General features: G+C 35.9%; 1 protein-coding gene and 1 long non-coding RNA gene across 5 annotated transcripts in view; one reads left to right on the top strand and one right to left on the bottom strand.

The window, feature by feature from the left end:
- SLC9B2 (solute carrier family 9 member B2) overlaps window positions 1–20,245 on the top strand; it is a 64,440-nt gene that overhangs the window by 4,785 nt on the left and 39,410 nt on the right. For 3 of the 4 annotated variants that reach the window (XM_077882158.1, XM_077882160.1, XM_077882157.1), the window contains exons 3-7: window positions 9,862–9,996; window positions 10,660–10,840; window positions 15,555–15,725; window positions 19,371–19,513; window positions 20,055–20,182. In XM_077882158.1, the coding sequence (XP_077738284.1) occupies window positions 9,907–9,996; window positions 10,660–10,840; window positions 15,555–15,725; window positions 19,371–19,513; window positions 20,055–20,182 (713 nt within the window). In that variant the 5' untranslated portion in view covers window positions 9,862–9,906. Of the gene's footprint in view, window positions 1–6,894; window positions 7,017–9,861; window positions 9,997–10,659; window positions 10,841–15,554; window positions 15,726–19,370; window positions 19,514–20,054; window positions 20,183–20,245 lie in introns of those variants that run through there. The other variant, XM_077882159.1, reaches the window with a different exon arrangement.
- LOC144303788 (uncharacterized) overlaps window positions 10,793–20,245 on the bottom strand; it is an 81,747-nt gene continuing 72,294 nt past the window's right edge. Inside the window, exon 2 of the long non-coding RNA XR_013370764.1 lies at window positions 10,793–11,084. This is a non-coding gene — a long non-coding RNA (uncharacterized LOC144303788). The remainder of the gene's footprint in view (window positions 11,085–20,245) is intronic.

Below are 20,245 nucleotides of genomic sequence, written 5' to 3'. Positions count from 1 at the left end.
TCCAAGATCACACCCTGGGCTGCAGGCGGTGCTAAACCGCTGCGCCACCGGGGCTGCCCCCATCCTTTATTTTTTTAAAAGATTTTGTTTATTTAGTTGACGGAGAGAGAAAGCACAAGCAGGGGGAGTGGCAGGCAGAGGGAGAGGGAGAAGCAAGCTCCCCGCTGAGCAGGGAGCCAGATGTGGCGCTCATCCCAGGACCCTGAGATAACCTGAGCCAAAGGCAGACGCTTAACTCACTGAGCCACCGAGGCGCCCCACTCCTCATCCTTAAACATGTGGTTCCTTTGCCAGTAATGATCTTTATTTTTTATAAGGCTGTCATCTTTCAAGACTTTTTTTTTTTTTTTATTCATGATAGTCACACACAGAGAGAGAGAGAGAGAGAGAGGGGCAGAGACACAGGCAGAGGGAGAAGCAGGCTCCATTCAGGGAGCCCGATGTGGGATTCGATCCCAGGTCTCCAGGATTACGCCCTGGGCCAAAGGCAGGCGCTAAACCGCTGCGCCACCCAGGGATCCCACCTTTCAAGACTTGACTCAAATATCACTTGACCCCAGCTACACTGGGCAATACCTCCTCTCTCTGTTCAGCTCTGGGCCTGCACTTCTCATATCATAATTAAATTACCTTAAGATAATACTGTTATAACATATAAACTCCAAAATCTCAGTAACTTAACACAGTAGAAGCTTCTTTCTATTCATGTAAAGTCCAATCAAGTGTTCAGCTGATGGCATTCTACTCAGTAATTGAGGAACCCATGGCTTTGTCATCGCCTAAGACTTTAAAAGTTCTTAGGTTCCAGGCATTGGACAAGAAAAGAGAGGGTATGTAGCATATTGCATGGAGGTTTCTTATAGGTAAGAAATAAGAGTAGCATGCATTATTATGCTCACATCCCCTTGGCCACACCTCACTGACATGTAAGAGAAGCTGGGAAATGTCTACTATCTGTGTGCCCAGGCACCACAGGAAACTGATTTGATGAAACATACTGGTCTCCATCCCTCCCTAAAGAACAGGGACTACATCTCAGTAATCTTCGTATCTCTTGTGCTTTACACATTATAGAAAATCAGTAAAAATCTAATGAACTTTAGTAACTGTGAAGGGATGGAGTTGCTATCTCATGTGCCTAATATAAAAACTTATGATGCTTTATTATGGTTGTTTAAGGAGTGATCTATCATTCTCTGACTAGGTTGCAACCTTTGAGTGTGGGAACCATGTCTGACCACTTTTTTTTTTTTACTGTTTTCTTTTTTAATTGAAGGATAATTGACACAATGTCACATTATTTTCAGGTGTGCAACATAATAATTCAACAAACCTATATGTTATGCTGTGCTCACCCCCAAGTACCATTTGTCACTACCACTGTCACCATAACATTATTACAATGCCATTGGCTATATTTCCTATGCTTTACCTTTCATCCCTTGAACTCTTCACTCTTGAATCCCCAGAACAAGAGCTAAAATCTGGCAAGAGCTTAATACATGTTTGTTGAATGGATAAATGAGTCCTCAGAAAGAAAGAGGGACAGAGCAATTGCTGGGTCGTAGGGCAGGTCTATTTTTAACTCTTTGAGGAACCTCCACACAGTTTTCCAGAGTGGCTGCACCAGTTCACATTCCCACCAACAGTGCAAGAGGGTTCCCTTTTCTCCGCATCCTCTCCAACATTTGTGGTTTCCTGTCTTGTTAATGTTCCCCATTCTCACTGGTGTGAGGTGGTATCTCATTGTGGTTTTGATTTGTATTTCCCTGATGGCAAGTGATGCGGAGCATTTTCTCATGTGCGTGTTGGCCATGTCTATGTCTTCCTCTGTGAGATTTCTCTTCATGTCTTTTGCCCATTTCATGATTGGATTGTTTGTTTCTTTGGTGTTGAGTTTAAGAAGTTCTTTATAGATCTTGGAAACTAGCCCTTTATCTGATACGTCATTTGCAAATATCTTCTCCCATTCTGTAGGTTGTCTTTTAGTTTTGTTGACTGTATCCTTTGCTGTGCAAAAGCTTCTTATCTTGATGAAGTCCCAATAGTTCATTTTTGCTTTTGTTTCTTTTGCCTTCGTGGATGTATCTTGCAAGAAGTTACTGTGGCCGAGTTCAAAAGGGGTGTTGCCTGTGTTCTTCTCTAGGATTTTGATGGAATCTTGTCTCACATTTAGATCTTTCATCCATTTTGAGTTTATCTTTGTGTATGGTAAAAAAGAGTGGTCTAGTTTCATTATTCTGCATGTGGTTTATGTATACAATGGAATATTCCTCAGCCATTAGAAACGACAAATACCCACCATTTGCTTCAACGTGGATGGAACTGGAGGGTATTATGCTCAGTGAAGTAAGTCAATTGGAGAAGGACAAACATTATATGTTCTCATTCATTTGGGGAATATAAATAATAGTGAAAGGGAATATAAGGGAAGGGAGAAGAAATGTGTGGGAAATATCAGAAAGGGAGACAGAACATAAAGACTCCTAACTCTGGGAAACGAACTAGGGGTGGTGGAAGGGGAGGAGGGCAGGGGGTGGGGGTGAATGGGTGATGGGCACTGAGGGGGGCACTTGACGGGTGAGCTCTGGGTGTTATTCTGTATGTTGGTAAGTTGAACACCAATAAAAAAATAAATTTATTAAAAAAAAAAGAAAGAGGGACAGAGTTATTTACATATAGTTAGGAAATAGTAACTGAGAACGTGACATTAGAGTTAGATCTTGAATGACTGGTAGAATTTTACCAGGTAGAAAAAAACAAAAAATGAAACCCCAGACAGCGATAGTAGTGCTGTTTTGTTGCGGTTTTATTTGCTTCACGAATAAACAGGACACAATCAGACATTTATAAGCTCAACTTTGTTTTTATTCAGTATTCAAATATTAAAACTGAACTTCAGGGACAGGGAAGGAAAAATATATAACCTTACAATCTATATAATCTCTATTAACTAAAAGAATGGCACTAAAAACCTTGACACTGATTTTTTTAGCTATTAAAATATTATTTTCTGAATATCTTTGAGAAATATCAGTACAGAGACAGTGTTCTGATTGTTCATCCTCCATAAAGATTTTGCACCATGTCAAGATGCTAGGGAGGCACGTATAAGCCAAAGGTTCCTCATGACTGCTCTGAGCTGGCTCTGCATCAAAATCACCTGTTGTATTTGTTAGGACGCTTTTGGTGGCAGGTAACGTGACATTCAGCCAAAATTGCCGTTGAAAATGCAAGTTTATTTTCTCACACGAGATGTCTAGAGGTAAGTAGACCCAGGGTTTGTTCAATAGCCCCAAAATATTAAGGTGTATGTTGCTTTCTATGAGCTAATCTTGACTTTGTCTTCATGAGTAAATGATGGCCACTAGAGCTCCAAGAAACACAGGTCCTATCCTCAGCTCCATCCCCTCCAACACACACATACACACCATTTAAAGGCAAAAAGAGGAGAAGAATAAATGAATAAATAAAGTTTTAAAAATTAAGTTTTACAATTAAATAATTTTTTAAAAAAGGAGAGGGTTCTTTCCTCTCTTTGGAGGAAGGAGAATCATACCCAGTGGTGCCCAACAGCCCTTCCCACAGATTTCATTGGCAAGATATGAATCATGCTCAGTCTTAAACCAACAGCTGGCATAAAGGAATGGTGTTATAGAGACTGATTCAGACCAAGCATGATTTATCCGTAGGGGTGGAGAAGGTACACACTGGCATACCTGAGCAATAGCTCTTAGTAGGTAATAAGTTGTGTTGCAGCACTTGGGGAGATTAAATCTCTGGAAATTCTGATTTTACTAGGCCTAGAGGTAATATTTTAAACTTTCAATTAAATGCATTTGTCCTTGGTAGGGAGAGAAATTAGAAAGGAGAAAGCAAGTATTGGGCCCCTTCTTACCAAAGGATAATTTCCTTGTATTCATATCTCATTATGTAGTGTTTTACTTCACAGTGATTCAGCCAAATCACTGTATCAGTTAGCCAAATAGAATAGCAGTTGTTTTCCTTGGTTTCGTGTGGTCAGCACACCTAACACTTTCAGATAAGGTCATTTTGTTCAGGGAAACATTCTTAGACATTTTAATAATTAAATCAAGGAAATTTTAAGTCCCTCCGTTCACCTGACCTCACTGCTAGGTAGGTATCCTTTTGAAGGAAAGAATATTAGATCAGAGTTGATTAACAGAGAATCCAAAAACTGAAAGGTTTCTGTATGTTCTACATAAACATACTATATCAGACTGAGAACCTCCACTTTCAATACATGAGTGGATAAACCTCGAAGGTAAGAGTTTTTCATTACAGAGCACTTAATGAACAATCATGGAGATGTTCTTTCAAATGTATGAATATAGCACATATAGTACTCCGGCCATATATATAAATTCTCAGTAAGATTACCCCATGAAGTATTGGTCTGTTCCTAGCTCAGACACACACAAAAAACAAGAATTACCAGGCTTTATCTGTGTAAAGATCTGTTAGCGTAATTTACCTGATAGTAGTAAGCATATTTTACTTGACCAAGAGCCCATGGACATTCACAAATTGAGAGTTCTTTGATTTCCTCTGGAATATTACAGAAAACACTTTTAAACATTGAGATTAATAAAGTACTCTGAAAAAGAGAAGGCTGATTTTACAGACATCTTTCTGTATATGAAATCGTATTTACAGAAGTGGTTTACAAAATGTGCTTTGCTTCACTTGCCAGGAGGAATAGGGGTCAGTGGACAGGGCTCCTGCAGCTCCATCTTTATTTGTCTCATGTGTTGGATTTCAGGATAGGGTTTATTTGATAAAAGATTTCCTTGGGCTTAAAAAATATTTGAAAACTGCTGTAGAAGATGTTAGGCAGTTCCCCCATCTTCTTTGAAAACCACAAAAACAAACAAAAAGACCTTAAATTGTATGTGGGATTAAGTTATCTAAAATGAAATTACCAGATTCTATCTCTGAAAAATATAATTATTGAGGAAAGCTGTATCATTTTCTTTTCTCTAAAGCTTTAAAAATTATATAACTTTTTAAAAATGAATTTTGAATTGCATAAGAATATCTTATTATAAAAATCCTTATTGTAAAAATGTAAAAATATAGAGAATAAAAATGAAATTCCGATCACTCTAATTCCATTTCCTTCCCCAAAGGCAACGACTATTATCAGACTTTTTCTATGTATTTACATACATATGCATATACATAATTGCTCATATTCTTGATCTGTTATTCTTGATGTACAATTTTCTCTCAAGTTTGGAGGAAAGATATAGGAGACTGCTCTTTTCAAGTCCATAGCGCTATGATTTTGGTGGCATATGTCCCTAGTATTGCAACATGAACCTCAAACTAAGCCAATATGGTTTCTAAGCATGTGGATCAGTTCTATGAGAAATTCTGTATACTGGGAATGCTAAAGAGAGACGTGAGTGGCCAACAACCTTTGCATAAGTTTTTAGAAAACCCTTGACCTGCTAACCTCCTAGCAAGTGGCAATCATAACAGCCACATTCTTTGGCTTAGGTCAAACACATTCTTCTGTTGAATTCTATATTTGAGTCACATAACGTTGATTAAATTAACATGATTTACTAAATTTGGAACCTATAAAGTTCTACCATTTGACATGAATAAATTTTTTCTAATATGCCTTACTGTTGTGTTTTGGTCTGAATAATGCAACATCTTGGTTGAAGAGCAGAAAAAAACTGTTGCTTCTGTTTATAGGCCCTTTTAGTATTTATCTAAGATGTGTTTTGCCTTCCTACTTTTTGGTGTCCTTTTTTTTTTTTAAGATTTTCTTAAAGCATAGGGATAGAACCCATGGGCAAAAAGAGCAGCTGCCTCAGTATCATTTTGTATATACAGAAATCTCTCAAAGCATCTTAGTTTAACTGAATTTCTTTTTAAAAAGAGCTCCTTAATCCTTAGACTCTTAAGGCATATTTAAATGGCAAGTTGTCAGCCAATTAATAATTCAGAATATGTAAATAATATTTGTTGTGGGAACAGATTAAAAGTTCTAGTTTCATTTATTTTGTCACCAATGTTGTGCAACCTAAATGTATTAGTAACATTTTTTTATTATAATAAACTCTGTAACAGTCATAATAATGGGAAAGAATAAAGCTGAAGATAATACAAGATAGAAAACAAAAATATTTTCTTATAGGATGTATTTCCAAACTTCTAATAGAACATGTTTTCAAACTTACAATTAATTATAACTATATATGAGATTTTAAACAAAATATTACAGCAAAAAAATATAATGCAGTGATTTGGTAGAAATGACATGAAATCAAAGATATAGATTAAAGAATTCTATCATTTCACAAGTTTTTACACAGTTTTACTATGAGACTTGGCTGATACTGGCTATGTTGATTGAAAAGAGTTATTTCACTTCTCTAGGCTTTAGTTTTCTCATGTGAATATTAAAGAGATTGAACCAGGTAATTTCTAAAGGCCTTTCCAACTTTTATTATTCCATTAAACTATGGTTCTTAATTACTAGGAAACCATCTAGTTTCTCCATATTTCCCCACTTTTTAATTTTTCCATTCAAGACACCCAAGTATCTCAGTTTAACAGCTTTCTTGAAGCTTTTATGGGATGAAAGATTTGAAAAGACTTTCATGAACACAATGAAAAATAATTGTCTCATTTAAATAGCATTGTTGAAAATGAAGAATTCCATTTAAATTAACTTTCTAGATAACTAACACCTATTTTATTGAATACCACATTTTTTTAACATTCTCTTTACATTTCTAAACCATACAATATACTTTAATGACTCTTAAAACAGAAAATATTAGCACATCATTTTTTTCTTTCCATTTTCTTGAAGATGTAAAATCACCTTCCTAAACATCTGTTATAAAGGGGATCCTTCAGCCAATTCAGGTGTAAAGGTTCTTATTGAGGATTCATTTGGTGGCAAGTGACAGAAATCTAACTCAAACTTAAGGAATTTATTGGCTTACCTATAACTGAAAAGGAGCTGCTTCAAGGTATATCAACAATGTGGTTATTAATATGGGGCTTTCCCTTTTTCTCCTTCCATATTAAGGATCTGCTTTGCTCTGTGGTCACTTCATTCTTTGGAAGGCTTTTCTGTATGTCAAAAGAATTGTCAATAGTGAGTGTGGGCTTAGCAACCCAGAAATAAAGCTCTTTCTCCAGGATTCCAGTAAATACCTTAAAGCTGACTCTCACTGGCCAGCAATGGATCACATGCTCATGCCCGAAACAATCAGTGTGACTGGGAAAGAAGGTCCTCATTGGCCAGGCCTATCCTCATCTCCAGAGCATTGGTAGAGTATGGGGATTGGGAAGGTGAGGAGGACAGGAGTATCACATGAACCACATGGGTGGAGAATAGAGGAGATGTGGATTACATAAAAGAAAATTAATATGCTGTTACCAAAAGTCAGGGAGAAAGATGCTTGGCAGGCCAAAACTGGAGATATAGGAAAGATATTAATCCCCACATTGTATAGCCTTAAATTTCTGTCTTTCCATCTCTTTCCTGTCACCTATCACTTATGCTGCTCTCAGTTTGCCTCTTCTACAATCTCTTCCTACATTTTAACTTATAACATCTTATCTTCTGAGAGTTTAGAAACCAGATGAGCAAAGTCATTTGAATTGTTTTCAAAGTAAGAGTTAATGGGCGCTGAGTTGAGAGCTTCTCTATAAGCAAGGAGTATAAACTTTCTATTTTTTTAAAGATTTTATTTATTTATTCATGAGAGATCCAGAGAGAGAGAGAGAGACATAGGCAGAGGGAGAAGCAGGCTCCCTGCAGGGAGCCCAATGCAGGATTCAATCCGAGAACTCGGGATCATGCCCTAAGCCAAAGGCAGATTGTTCAATCACTGAGCCACCCAGGTGTCTCTAAACTTTCTACTTTTTAATGGATTTCATAACATCTCCTAGACTCCACAAATGGTCATTTTTGTGAATTTTCTGATTTCTTTGCCAAAACTGCCTTCTTGGTAGGGGATACACTATTGTAATTTTAAGATTCAATGACTGTGAACAGCAAGTGCCATGAACATGGGTGCTTTACAATAAAGGTTACATTTTTGTCATTTTCATAAATTTAAGCGGGTTTCTAGAGTGAGACAGATGGTATAAGTGTTCTTTTAGACATGGAAACGTAGCAGAGAATAAACAACTGTCCAGTTGTAAGTTGTTTTCCTGGCTTTATTAAAATACTAGTATTTTATTTTACCTTTTCTCTCTGCAATACCTCTCTGATCTCAAATAAGTACTTTGGCATCCATGATGGAGATTTTAGGAGAATAGGGAATTTTTTTGGAATGTGAAAACCTATGTAAATTCCCATAAATAGCATACTATGCAAAATGCCAGGTTTTGATTGTTTTCATTAAAAGAGACTAGAATAATAAGTTCTCAAGACTTCATTTTAGTCAATAGCTTATGTCTATTAGAAATAATCATTTATACTTGTTGGCTGTTCAAAAATATTCTTCATTAAATGGAAGAATTGACTGATTTTTGAAATTTGATAAAGGAGGTGATTCTAGTAATACTGCCCAAGAGTATGATCCTCAAAAAGCCTTGGCTTATTGTCTGGGAATAAAAGCCACCTCAGGGGTGGGCTTTTATATCTATATCGTATATCTCATTACATAGAACTGTGATATATGGTCATCTACAGCTTCAAAAATGAATAGGAAATGGAGTTTTTGGCTTTTCAGCCAATAGCATGGGAATCCAAGAGAGAAGAGATTAATGTAGTTGTTTATGGAGTCAACCTATAGGTCTTTCCTACAGATTTTTTTGTTACTTTATGTAAGTTTATTTTTCCTGGCATATTGTCAGCCTGCAAGGGAAAAAAAAAAATGTTTTGGTAATCTTCTAATTACTCACAATGACTCCCAAGAGACTAGGTGTCTAAGACATTGTGGCTATTCAATCAGTGTTGTATTATTTTAATTTTAATTTAGAAATATGAACCAGAAGGCAGCCCCGGTGGCTCAGTAGTTTAGCGCTGCCCCCAGCCTGAGGTAGGATCCTGGAGACCCAGGATCAAGTCCCACGTCTGGCTCCCTGGACGGAGCCTGCTTCTCCCTCTGCCTGTGTCTCTGCCTCTATCTCTCTTTATGTTTCTCATACATAAATAAATAAAATCTTAAAAAAAAGAGAAATATGAACCAGAAAGGAATTAGTGATTCTAGTTTCTTTGAAAATAATGGAATCCACCGATTTCTCTTTGGTCACTCATTTCAGCATTGAAAAATTGCCTACAACTTTCCTGTTTCATCAAGTTGACCTATTAGAGAAAACAATTTAACAGTAATATTGCTTGTAATATTGGAAATATAACCCAGAAAACAGGGTGGGAAAGAAATCATATAAAAATATAAACAAAGTTTTTTCAAGAGAGGTAAAGGTAAATAAGAATTAGTATACTAAAAAAAAAAAAAAAATTAGTATACTAGGGGGATCCCTGGGTGGCTCAGCGGTTTGGCGCCTGCCTTTGGCCCAGAGTGCGATCCTGGAGTCCTGGGATCGAGTCCCGCTTCAGGCTTCCGACATGGAGCCTGCTTCTCCCTCTGCCTGTGCCTCTGTCTCAATCTCTCTCTATGTCTATCATGAATAAATAAATCTTTAAAAAAAAGAATTAGTATACTATATTGTAATCAAAGAAAATATTAGCAATTTAAAGCTAAGAATAGAATAATTTAAAGTATTTTAGATATTTAGAGTTCTAAGGGAAAAAATAAGTGCGATTCATTCATTTAAATTGCTCAAATTGCTGCTTAATTCATTCATGTAAATCTCAAGTTTTTGTTCCATATCTATACTATTTCTCCTTCAAAACAGATCCTATTCCTTTTCTCTGTGTCATCTTGTTTTTAATTATAAATCATGGGGGACGAAGATAAAGCAATTGAACATGAAGATTTGGAACCATCTATAGGAATGGATCACACAGCCTCTACATATCAAGAAACACAGGTAACCTATGATCAAATGTAGAATATTCCAACCATTTTCTTAAAAAAGGGACTATGTATTTCCAAATCTATGATAAGATTGTGTTCTCTTCATTCTCTATCACTCAGTTAACAATTCTCCCATTCTTAATCTCCAAAATCGTACAGTAGGTACTTCTACCAGTTTTCCTAATCATCATTAGCAGCTGGCCCCACATGAGGCTAGAAAAATAGAGAGCCTGTGAAATGCTTCGTGTTCCCAGCCTGACCCCTAGAATTCTATGTTCTTCCCTCTCTTTTTATTGCTTAAATTCAAGTAGATTAATGAATTTGAATTTGTTTTCACCACAAAAAGTTATCTTTTTCTGGACCACTTTGACATATTTACCAACTATTACTTTGATTAATACCTTAAATAGAGTGATTTTTAAAGCCAGTACTACAAAACAAAATGGAACGGTATGTGATTCAAGCATTTATAATGTTATCAATAGTGACTCAATGGTAAATACTCCTAACATAGTTCTTGTTCCAACCATTTACTGATTAGCTACTAATATAGCACTATAGAGTGTTAGCAATGATTCTAGCAATGGAAATTTGGTCTGTGATGTGGTGGCTCGGTAACTATAAAAATGTACAGCAAACTTACAGTTTTAAGGATTCTTAAATTGCCTTAACACAGGAGGAAACAGTTATGAATGCCAGGGGAATAGATGCAAAAGAACCAACAGAAGGAAGTAACCTACTGAATAGCAGTGAAAAAAAGCTACAAGAAAGACCAACTGAATCAAATAATTTGCAAGGACTAAGACAAATATTTGCTTGCCCTCCACATGGTTTACTGGATAGAGGAATAACAAATGGTACGTAAATGGTAAAAATTAATTCAGAAAGAGAGTAAAAGATGAAATTGTAATAATGAGAGATTCCAAAATGATATGGTTTAAAGAACAAAAATAAGTTGACTTCTCTCACACACAAAAACTCCTGGGTGAACAATTCATTGTGGTAGGTAGGTCTGGTCCACAGTCATTGAAGGGCCCATGCTGACAGGTTCCATCATCTTCAACACGAGGCTTCCCACAGTGCAGTTGCCACCCATTCCAGCTGGCAGGAAGAGGAAAAGAGCAGAGATCAACGACATTTTCCTTTTTTGTATCTGAGTAATTTCACAAGATTACATTTGGGCTCCAATGAGAAAAATTACTGAGAAATCACTTGTAAACAGAAAACCACTACATAAATGTTGGTTTTAATTATTATTGAATAATGCAACTAATGTTTGAACAAACACAGCTCAATTTATACTTCCAAATGAATCCATCATTTTATAAGTAAGAATCTTGGTTTCCAATTCAACTTATTCCAGTACAACTACTATTATGTAAAATACTGGGGGGATTTTTCTTTGGGAATGTAATCTGAGCACTACTTCAAATATTGTCTTTGAGGAATGGATTTGGTTTTGGGAGGCAGCCAAACATTATAATGATATAAATTTGATGAATAGATGCATGTTCTGATTCAGTAATGCTGTTTTTTGTTCAAAAAGGAAATGTGTGTGTGTGAGAGAGTATATATATTTTGTACATTGGAGGATATGTAAAATAGTACCACTACTGGAGTACATATATATGGATTCTCAAAATAAATATGCTGAAGAATATAACACATTAGATTTAAAAGTTTTGTTTACTAAAAATCAGACTCACTTCTTTATTGTTATACTTTATTTGTAAGCTCTGAAAGACATTTTTACCATTCTGAACTGGGATGGAAGCTAAGTATAATATATTATACTTTAGGCTCTACATGTTTTTAATGAAATTAGGTAAGTCTCTAAACTAGCATGAGAAAAAAAAATATCGAACTTTACTTAAAACATGTAGAAAAAACCAGGTTCCAAAATATATACCAGTTGATAAGGCAACAGATAATTTAATACCTTTTCTGTCCTTTTTATTATTTTTTTAAACTTTCACCATTCAAGTCATGGCATATTTCTAGTTAAAATATTTACAGTAAAACAGATAGGGATTGCATTAAGGAAAGGTTATAAATGAATGATGTGATTAGGGATTCATTTTTTCTAATTCTATGATCATCGTCCATAAAGCTGCCTGAGAAATGGGAAATCATGATATATAAACACCTCTTCACTTGTTTTCCTGTACTCCTTCCTGTGTTCCTTCAGTATACTTAACTATTTTTTCTTAAGAAGTAGATCTTACATGCGAAAATATGATTTTCCAAAATCATAAATGAGAAAAATTACTAACTGAATTACTAGCTGAATTAAATGTTATTTAGAGCAACCTTGTAAATGTACATTTACTATGTACTTAGAACTGCATTTTGAATATGAGAAAGGAAAGGAACATTAGAAGTTTCAAAGAAAAGTGGCCTTTTTAAAATCTTTTATTTATTTATTCATGAGAGACACAGAGAGAGAAGCAGAGACACAGCAGAGGAAGAAGCAGCTCCCTGCAGGGAGCCTGATGTGGGACTCTATCCCAGGACTCTGGGATCATGACCTGAGCCAAAGGCAGATGCTCAACTGCTGAGCCACCCAGGTGTCTCAGAAAAGTGGTCTTGAAGTGGAAAACTTTATTCTATTTTTCTGAATTTAGTACAAAACTGTTTTTATGCTGTGATTAAGTAAAATTTAGTAGCCAGCAGTTCCTACTTTCCTATTACACCTCCCGTACTACGTAGAAATTTCAGCTCCTATTCCCAACTGAAAAATACAAAAGCTTCTTAGTCATTTCACTGTAATGGCATCATAGCCTACAAAACTATAATAATTCCATGAAGGTTAAAAAATGGGACATCGGATTTGATCTCCAGCAATATGGTAGGTGAGACTCAACCATCCTCTCATTTGTGTAAGTGAAAACATCTGAAAACAATATTTTAAGTCTTCTTAAATGTATCTTTTATCTGTCAAGAAAACAGGAAGTTGTCAGACACCAAAAACAGAATGACTAGAAGAGATAAATAAGCACTCAAACTGGCTTCTACTCTGGAGGCTTCTGTAAAATACCAGTGAACTTGAGTTTCTTTTTGAGAACCATGAACGTATCAGAGGCTATGCTTGAGTCTGCCCAGGTTAGGAGAAGTTTCATAGGAGACATCATTCTCCCTCACCCACATTGGGAAGCTGGAACCCAAAGTGATGGTGAATTTGAGGCAAACCTGCCCTGCAGAGGGGCCTGCAACTAAACCTATTTGTCTCAACTGTAGTGTTGGCTGGAGGAATGAGTCTTTACTAAAAATGTGTGACTTCATACTGATTTGTGTTCCAAAGTCACAGAAAAAAACTCAAGCTGAAAATATATCTAAAAGTCATCCTCGATTGTTCAGATTCTAAGCACATGATAGGAACAAATTCAGATCCTATCTGGAAAAACTCACATTCAACTCCAACAATTCCCAAAGATGAAGTTTCACGGAAGAGCTCACTGTTGCCAAAAAAACAAAAAGACAAATAACAAAATCACAACATGTATAAGGAAGCAGATTTCAAAAATGTGTATTATTAGAAAATAAAATACAAAATATTTTTAATATCTATAAAGAAGTTAAAGAGGAGGTAGGAAATATAGGTATAAAACAAATAACTATTTACAAAAATGAACAGATTTTGATAAGCACCAAATTGAAGTTCTAGAAATGAAGGACATAGTACAGTAATTGAAATTTAAAACTCAGTAGATTAGGTAGCGATTAAGTGAAAAGAAGATTGATAATCTAGCAAAGATCTGAAGAGATTACAAGGCCATGCACACAGAAGAAAAATGGACATTATGAAAACTGAGGTTAGGCAAATGGAGAAGGGACTATGACTTTAATTATTTAATCATAGTTCCAGCAAAGGAGAATAGGAAGAAGAATGGGGAAGAGGAAATATTTGAAGAAATAAAGACAGAATGTTCCATAATTGATGGAAAACAAATCCTAAGCAAACTAAAGATCATACTAAAATTAAACATAAGTACTGAACATTTCCCACTGAAATTGCAGAAAACTGAAGAAAAAGTGAAGATCTTCAAAACATCCAAAGAAAAAGAATTCTCTAAAAGAGACTTAAAAACAATAATGAAAGCCAGAAAACCAAGGAATAATATTTCAAGGAACTGGGAGAAAGTGACTCTCAGCCTAGAACTGTATACCCTGAAAAACAATCTTTTAAGAATGAGAATAAAGGTAATTACAGATAAATAAAACTAAGAATTTACTACAAACAGATCTTCATGAGAAATATAGTGTGCCTTGCTACAGTGTTTCCACACCATGAATTAGTTCATATAAAATGGTAAATAAGGAATTGTGTCAGTGTAATATGAAAGTTTGCATTTGTACCTAATTTTTCCTGCCACATTAATGTTTTGCATCATCAAGCAACAGCGAGTGAATGCAAAATGCATTGAAAAACAAAAAAAGATCAGGTATATGGTTTCTTACAATTAAAGATAAAGCCTTCCTAAAATTAGGGCTTTCTAAAAAGCTGAACTCTTTCAGGCAGTTAGTTGCTGGTTTAGGGGCCTCAAAGACTTTTCAACTTTCTACACCATTGAACTATCTAATGAAACCACATGTGGATGTAGAAGCTGACAGTACAGATAAAGTAGCTGCCAACACTTTTCCCTCAGTTAAAACATCAACAATAACAACAAATATTTGATTGATGGAGAAGGCTATAATCTGGGTCAGATTCGGATAGAACTGCTTTCTATTTAAAGCAAATGCTTTCAGGATTCTACATCTTGAAGTAGTAAGTGTGGTTCCAGGGTTTAAGTCCACAAAAAAGAGACCATGAGATGCAAATATCAATGGAGATTTAAGTATGCTGGTATTTTTATTAGGATTCTTACTGTTTTTGTCAGTACAGTTGATGACAGTTGGTTATAAGTTGGTTATAAGTTTGAGTAGTCTGCCCAAGTGCTTTCCCATAAGTCTGTATTTTCAGTGTACAATTTAGTACAACACAAGGTTTTCAAACAAACCTATTTCACATTCTAATAGAAATGCCTCTATTAAAGGAAATACTTCAGTCAACAAAATAATTGTCCCAGATAAAAGGCCTGAGTTACATAATGAATAATGATCAAAGTAGAAAATAGGTATGTGGGTGATTCTAAACAAACATTGACCATAGAAAAGAAACAAGAGCATTTAATTAAAGACAGAACTAAAATCCTGGAATGGGATTGTTCAAGTATTCTCCTGTTCGTATGAAGAAAGAAAGATAACCATTGTTTCCCTTTTTATTAAATAATGAATATTTATGGTAAAATTATAAAGAAAAATAGGGGAATTCAAGGTAGTAGTTCCTTCTGGCAGGCGATGGGGGATGGGATTAGGAGGGGCCATAAGGGATCCAAAGGCACTGGTAATATCCTGTTTTTTAAGATAGTTGGTAATTACCCAGTTGTTCATATTACTGATGTTCTTTAAAATTACACATGGTTATAAATGTTTGTGTGTATATATTCAATTTTTTAAAATTTTTACATTATATTCAAACCTACATATGACAAGTTACTGGTAGAAACTAGTTTTCTTGGTTTATTTCAGTTACCATGGTTGTTCTTCTCTGGGCTGTAGTTTGGTCAATTACTGGTAGCGAATGTCTTCCTGGAGGAAACCTATTTGGAATTATAATCCTATTCTATTGTGCCATCATTGGAGGTAAACTTTTGGGGTTGATTAAATTACCTACATTGCCTCCTCTGCCTCATCTTCTAGGTAAGTGCTAAACACTTTCTGTTTTCTTCAAGGGTAAATCATATTTTAAAAATTATAGTTTGGAACACTTTGGGAAATAAATATAAAATATTTCTGTATTTGTTGTGCTGAAGCCAAAAGCCAGTTGTTAAATTTTGAGTTTGATGAGCCAGTTGTTAAACAGTAATTTTTAAAAATAAATTATATATGTTTACAACTAAATAATTTGCATAAAAACAAGACCAATAGATTCTCAAAACTGATCACTTCCTAATTATTTTACTGCATTTTCCCTTTATCAGTGCACTTGAAATTATATAATTAATATATAATGGTGTGCCACTGGCTAGCTCTTCCCAACTGCACATTCATTGACTTCATATTGGTAGCTTAACACCAACCATGGTAGAAATATCTATAAAACAGAAATCAGTTAATGATACAGAAGAGGGGGCTTAATATACTGTAAGTCACTCACATCATTGACAAAGGGGTGAAGGGGTCATCTGCCAAATCAATATCAGGTGGCCATGTCAAAGCAGACCATCAGCAAAGGAAACAGTATCCCAGAGAAGTTGTTTTCACATTCATTTGGGAAATAAAAAATGCTTCTTCCTGCCCCCCACCAGAAACCTCCAAAAGAAACTCTTAACATATTTTTGAGTTCTTATTAGCTTATTATTTCCTTTGAACTGTGCTCATTTCAGCACTATTTGTAATGAAAAATCTGAAAAGTTCCATAAAGTCCATTAATTGATCCAAAAATTAGAGTACTTCCAAACAATGAGATACTATTACAACTATTTTTTTAAATATTTATTTATTTGCTTTAGAGAGAGAGAGATTGTGCACAAGCAGAGGTGGGGAGCAGAAAGAGGAGAGAATCTCAAGCAGACTCCATGCTGAGCATGGAGCCCTGTGTAGGGTATGATCCCAAGACCCTGACATCACAACCCGAGCCAAAACCAATAGTCAAATGCTCAACCAACTGAGCCAACAAGGCGCCCTGATACTATTAGAAAATGAGGCACATGCACACATACAGAAGCATGCTTAAATAGGTATAGAAACTTTCTGGAAAGGCACAGAAAACCCTTAAGAGTGAATACCTTTGGTAAATGAAGGTTGAAAATTTGTACTTGGGTTAGGGCAATGTGCTTGTCACTTTATACTTATTGATAATGTTTTAATTTACCATCAGCATGGGTTATCCATATTATTCTTTTAAAAACGACTGTTGTAAATTAGTTCATACTTCCAGCAATTCTGGAAAGACTGTAACTGGAGAATCCAGAACTTAAACTTTCTAGATTAAATGGCAGCAATGAGAGATGCCTGGCAGTGATGCTTCCTGGCCTAACAGTGTCTGGAGCAAGTCACAAAAACTATGCTTGTAATTAGCCTCTATTCTTACAGCTTACATACAGAATGTTACATTAGTAAATTAGTTTAATCATTTAATGTGTAGTGCTTGTAAGGACATGCTGAAAAGAGGATCCTTCTGGGGAAGAACAGAGTCTGAAAGCCTCATGATGTCTGATGGAGGAGACTTTCCTGTTGAAGGGGCCTCACAAACTCCTCAGCTACTTCAATTACGTATACTTCCCAGATGTGTCACACTTGATCTTCACACCTTGGAAGAAACTTCTAGCCCATCCAGAAACTTCTCAACTTCCTAGCCCCTTCTTCCCTTCTGTGAATTCCTCTGACTCACCCCTTCTGTCTGAGCTCATGTAATACTTTCCTATGTTTCCATAAAATTGAAGTTGTCAGTTTAACTTGCTCCCCTAGAGACTGAAAGCTTGTTGAGGTGAATGAAGTACCAAGCTTTTTGTTTCTCATTATATTTCTAATACCTACCATGATGTCTAAAATACTGAAGGCATTTGGTAAATGTTGTATGGCTGAACAAAAGAAGAGTCAGCAGCTGACATGATAGCAATGTCTATTTCATCATACCATAACTCACCAATAAGCCTTCGTTTTTTTTTTTAAAGTAAGTTGTATCTTTTTTAAGATTTTATTTATTTATTCATGAGAGACACAGAGAGAGAGAGAGGCACAGACACAGGCAGAGGATGAAGCAGGCTCCATGCAGCGAGCCCGACATGGGACTTGATCCCAGGTATCCAGGATCACACCCTGGGCTGCAGGCGGCGCCAAACCACTGAACCACCTGGGCTGCCCACCAATAAGCCTTTGCAAAGCAAGTTATATATTTTTTATTAAATTATCTGGCTTGAAGGTAAAATAGAGCCCATACAGGTATTGTTGGTAATTCAGGTCATCTGACATAGCAAATAATTTCAGGAACTGTTTGCTATTTGCACACAAAAGAGTGACTGAATTGGGCGTTATATTAAAACATTTTGTGTTGAGAATTTGACCACATGTCTGTCCAAATACTGCATCCTTTCTGTTTCAAGTTCAATTATTTAGGAATGATTAATGATTGCAATCATTTTTTAAAGATTTATTTATTCATCTTAGAGAGACAGGGCCCGTGCAAAGGGAGAGAATCTTCAATCCAACTCCCCACTGAGTATGGAGCCAGACTCGGGGCTCTATCCCATGATCCATGAAATCACGACCTGAGCCAAAACCAAGAAAGTCAGATACTCAACCTCCTGAGCCATCTAGGGACCTCTAATTCTAACCATTTAAATCTGCATATTAAGACCTTGTCTTAGTTCTTCTAATATATTATTTTAATTTTTTTAATTAAAAGTTTAATATTATTTCATCTAGGGACTAAGGATAAAAGAAGTGTTTTCTGGGATTACAGGGTAGTCTCTTTCACATCTCAAGTGCAGAAAAATACCTGTCAGAATGGTAAAATCAACAACACAGAAAACAACCAGTATTGCCAAGGATTTGGTAAAAGGGGAGCACTCTTACACTGTTGGTGGGAATCCAAACTGGTGCAGCCACTCTGGAAAACAGTATGGAGGTTCCTCAAAAAGCTAAAAATAGAGCTACCCTACAACTAAGCAATTGCACTACTGGTATTTACCCAAAAGATACAAAAATACTAATTCAAAGGGACATTTATAACCTGAACATTTATAACAGCATTATCTACAATAGCCAAATTATAGAAACAGCCCCAAGTGTCCATCGACCGATGAATGGATAAGGAAGATGTGGTATATTCATATGCAATGGACTACTACTCAGCCTTGAAAAAGAATGAAATCTTACTATTTGCAAGGATATAAAGAGAGCTAGAGAGTATTATGCTAAGTGAAATAAGTCAGTCAGAAAAAGACAAATACCATATGATTTCGCTCACATGAGGAATTTAAGAAACAAAACAGATGAACATGGAGGAGGAAAAAGAGAGGCAAATCAGAAAACAGACTCATATTTATAGAAAACAAACTGATGGTTACCAGTGGGGAGTTGAGTGGGGTAATGGGTTAGGTAGGTAATGAGTATTAAGAAGGGCACCTGTCCTGATGAGCAGGTGTTATATGGAAGTGTTGAATCACTATATTGTAAACCTGAAACTAATATTATACTGTATGTTAACTAGCTGGAATTTAAATAAAAACTAAAAAACAATATTAAAGAGGCATGAACTCAAAAAATAACTAAAATAAAATGCCAAAAATATTTTCTATATTTAACTACTAACTAAAGAGTTATTTGACTTTTCCATTTTAGGCATGCTGCTTGCTGGGTTTCTTATCAGAAATATCCCTATCATCAGTGATAACGTACAGATCAAGTACAAGTGGTCTTCCGCTTTGAGAAGCATAGCCCTGTCTGTCATATTGGTCCGCGCTGGCCTTGGGCTTGATTCAAAGGTATGCACTGTAAATTTCTAATTATTGACTAGGAATTGTAGTGGTAGTCTGCAACTAGTGGTAGTCACTAGTGGTAGTCACTGAGCTTTAAACACTTTGCATGACATCTCAAGAAGAGATTGGAGTTTATTTCATGCAGGACTGACTATTCCCAGAAGATGTTGCTATATTCTTTCTTGGAGTAATGTGGAATTCCTGTTTGGGGACAGCACTAAGAATAAAGGCTCCCCTTTTCTCTGACAGAGATGTAGATCATTCTTAAAACTAATGGTCAAGAGAGAAGATATCTCATTTTTGATGTGCAAAGCCTTATGCAAGTGTTTAGAGCTAACTATACCAGCTCAAGAAACTGCTTGGTACATAGGGTGAGTCTCAAGTATACTTATTTTATGCTATTACTATTATTATTCATGATAACCCAGGCATGGTCTGCATACTGAAGAAAAGTTTGTTTGTTTGTTTTTGAAGAAAAAGTATTTAATGTCATAATCTCTTTCTGTCTTTATAGGATTATTTTAGTATCTCTATTTGTATATTTCAGGCCCTGAAGAAGTTGAAGGGTGTTTGTATAAGATTATCCATGTGTCCTTGTCTTGTGGAGGCCTGCACATCTGCTCTCCTTGCCCACTTCCTAATGGGTTTACCGTGGCAATGGGGATTTATACTGGGGTAATGATTTTTCTTTGTCATATGAAAATAGTGCAGGGATGTTAGGGCTTTCTCTGATTCCAT

The sequence above is a fragment of the Canis aureus genome, chromosome 33, assembly GCF_053574225.1.
Source record: "Canis aureus isolate CA01 chromosome 33, VMU_Caureus_v.1.0, whole genome shotgun sequence".
Lineage (NCBI taxonomy): Eukaryota > Metazoa > Chordata > Mammalia > Carnivora > Canidae > Canis > Canis aureus.
This window is presented reverse-complemented; position numbering and strand designations above follow the sequence as displayed.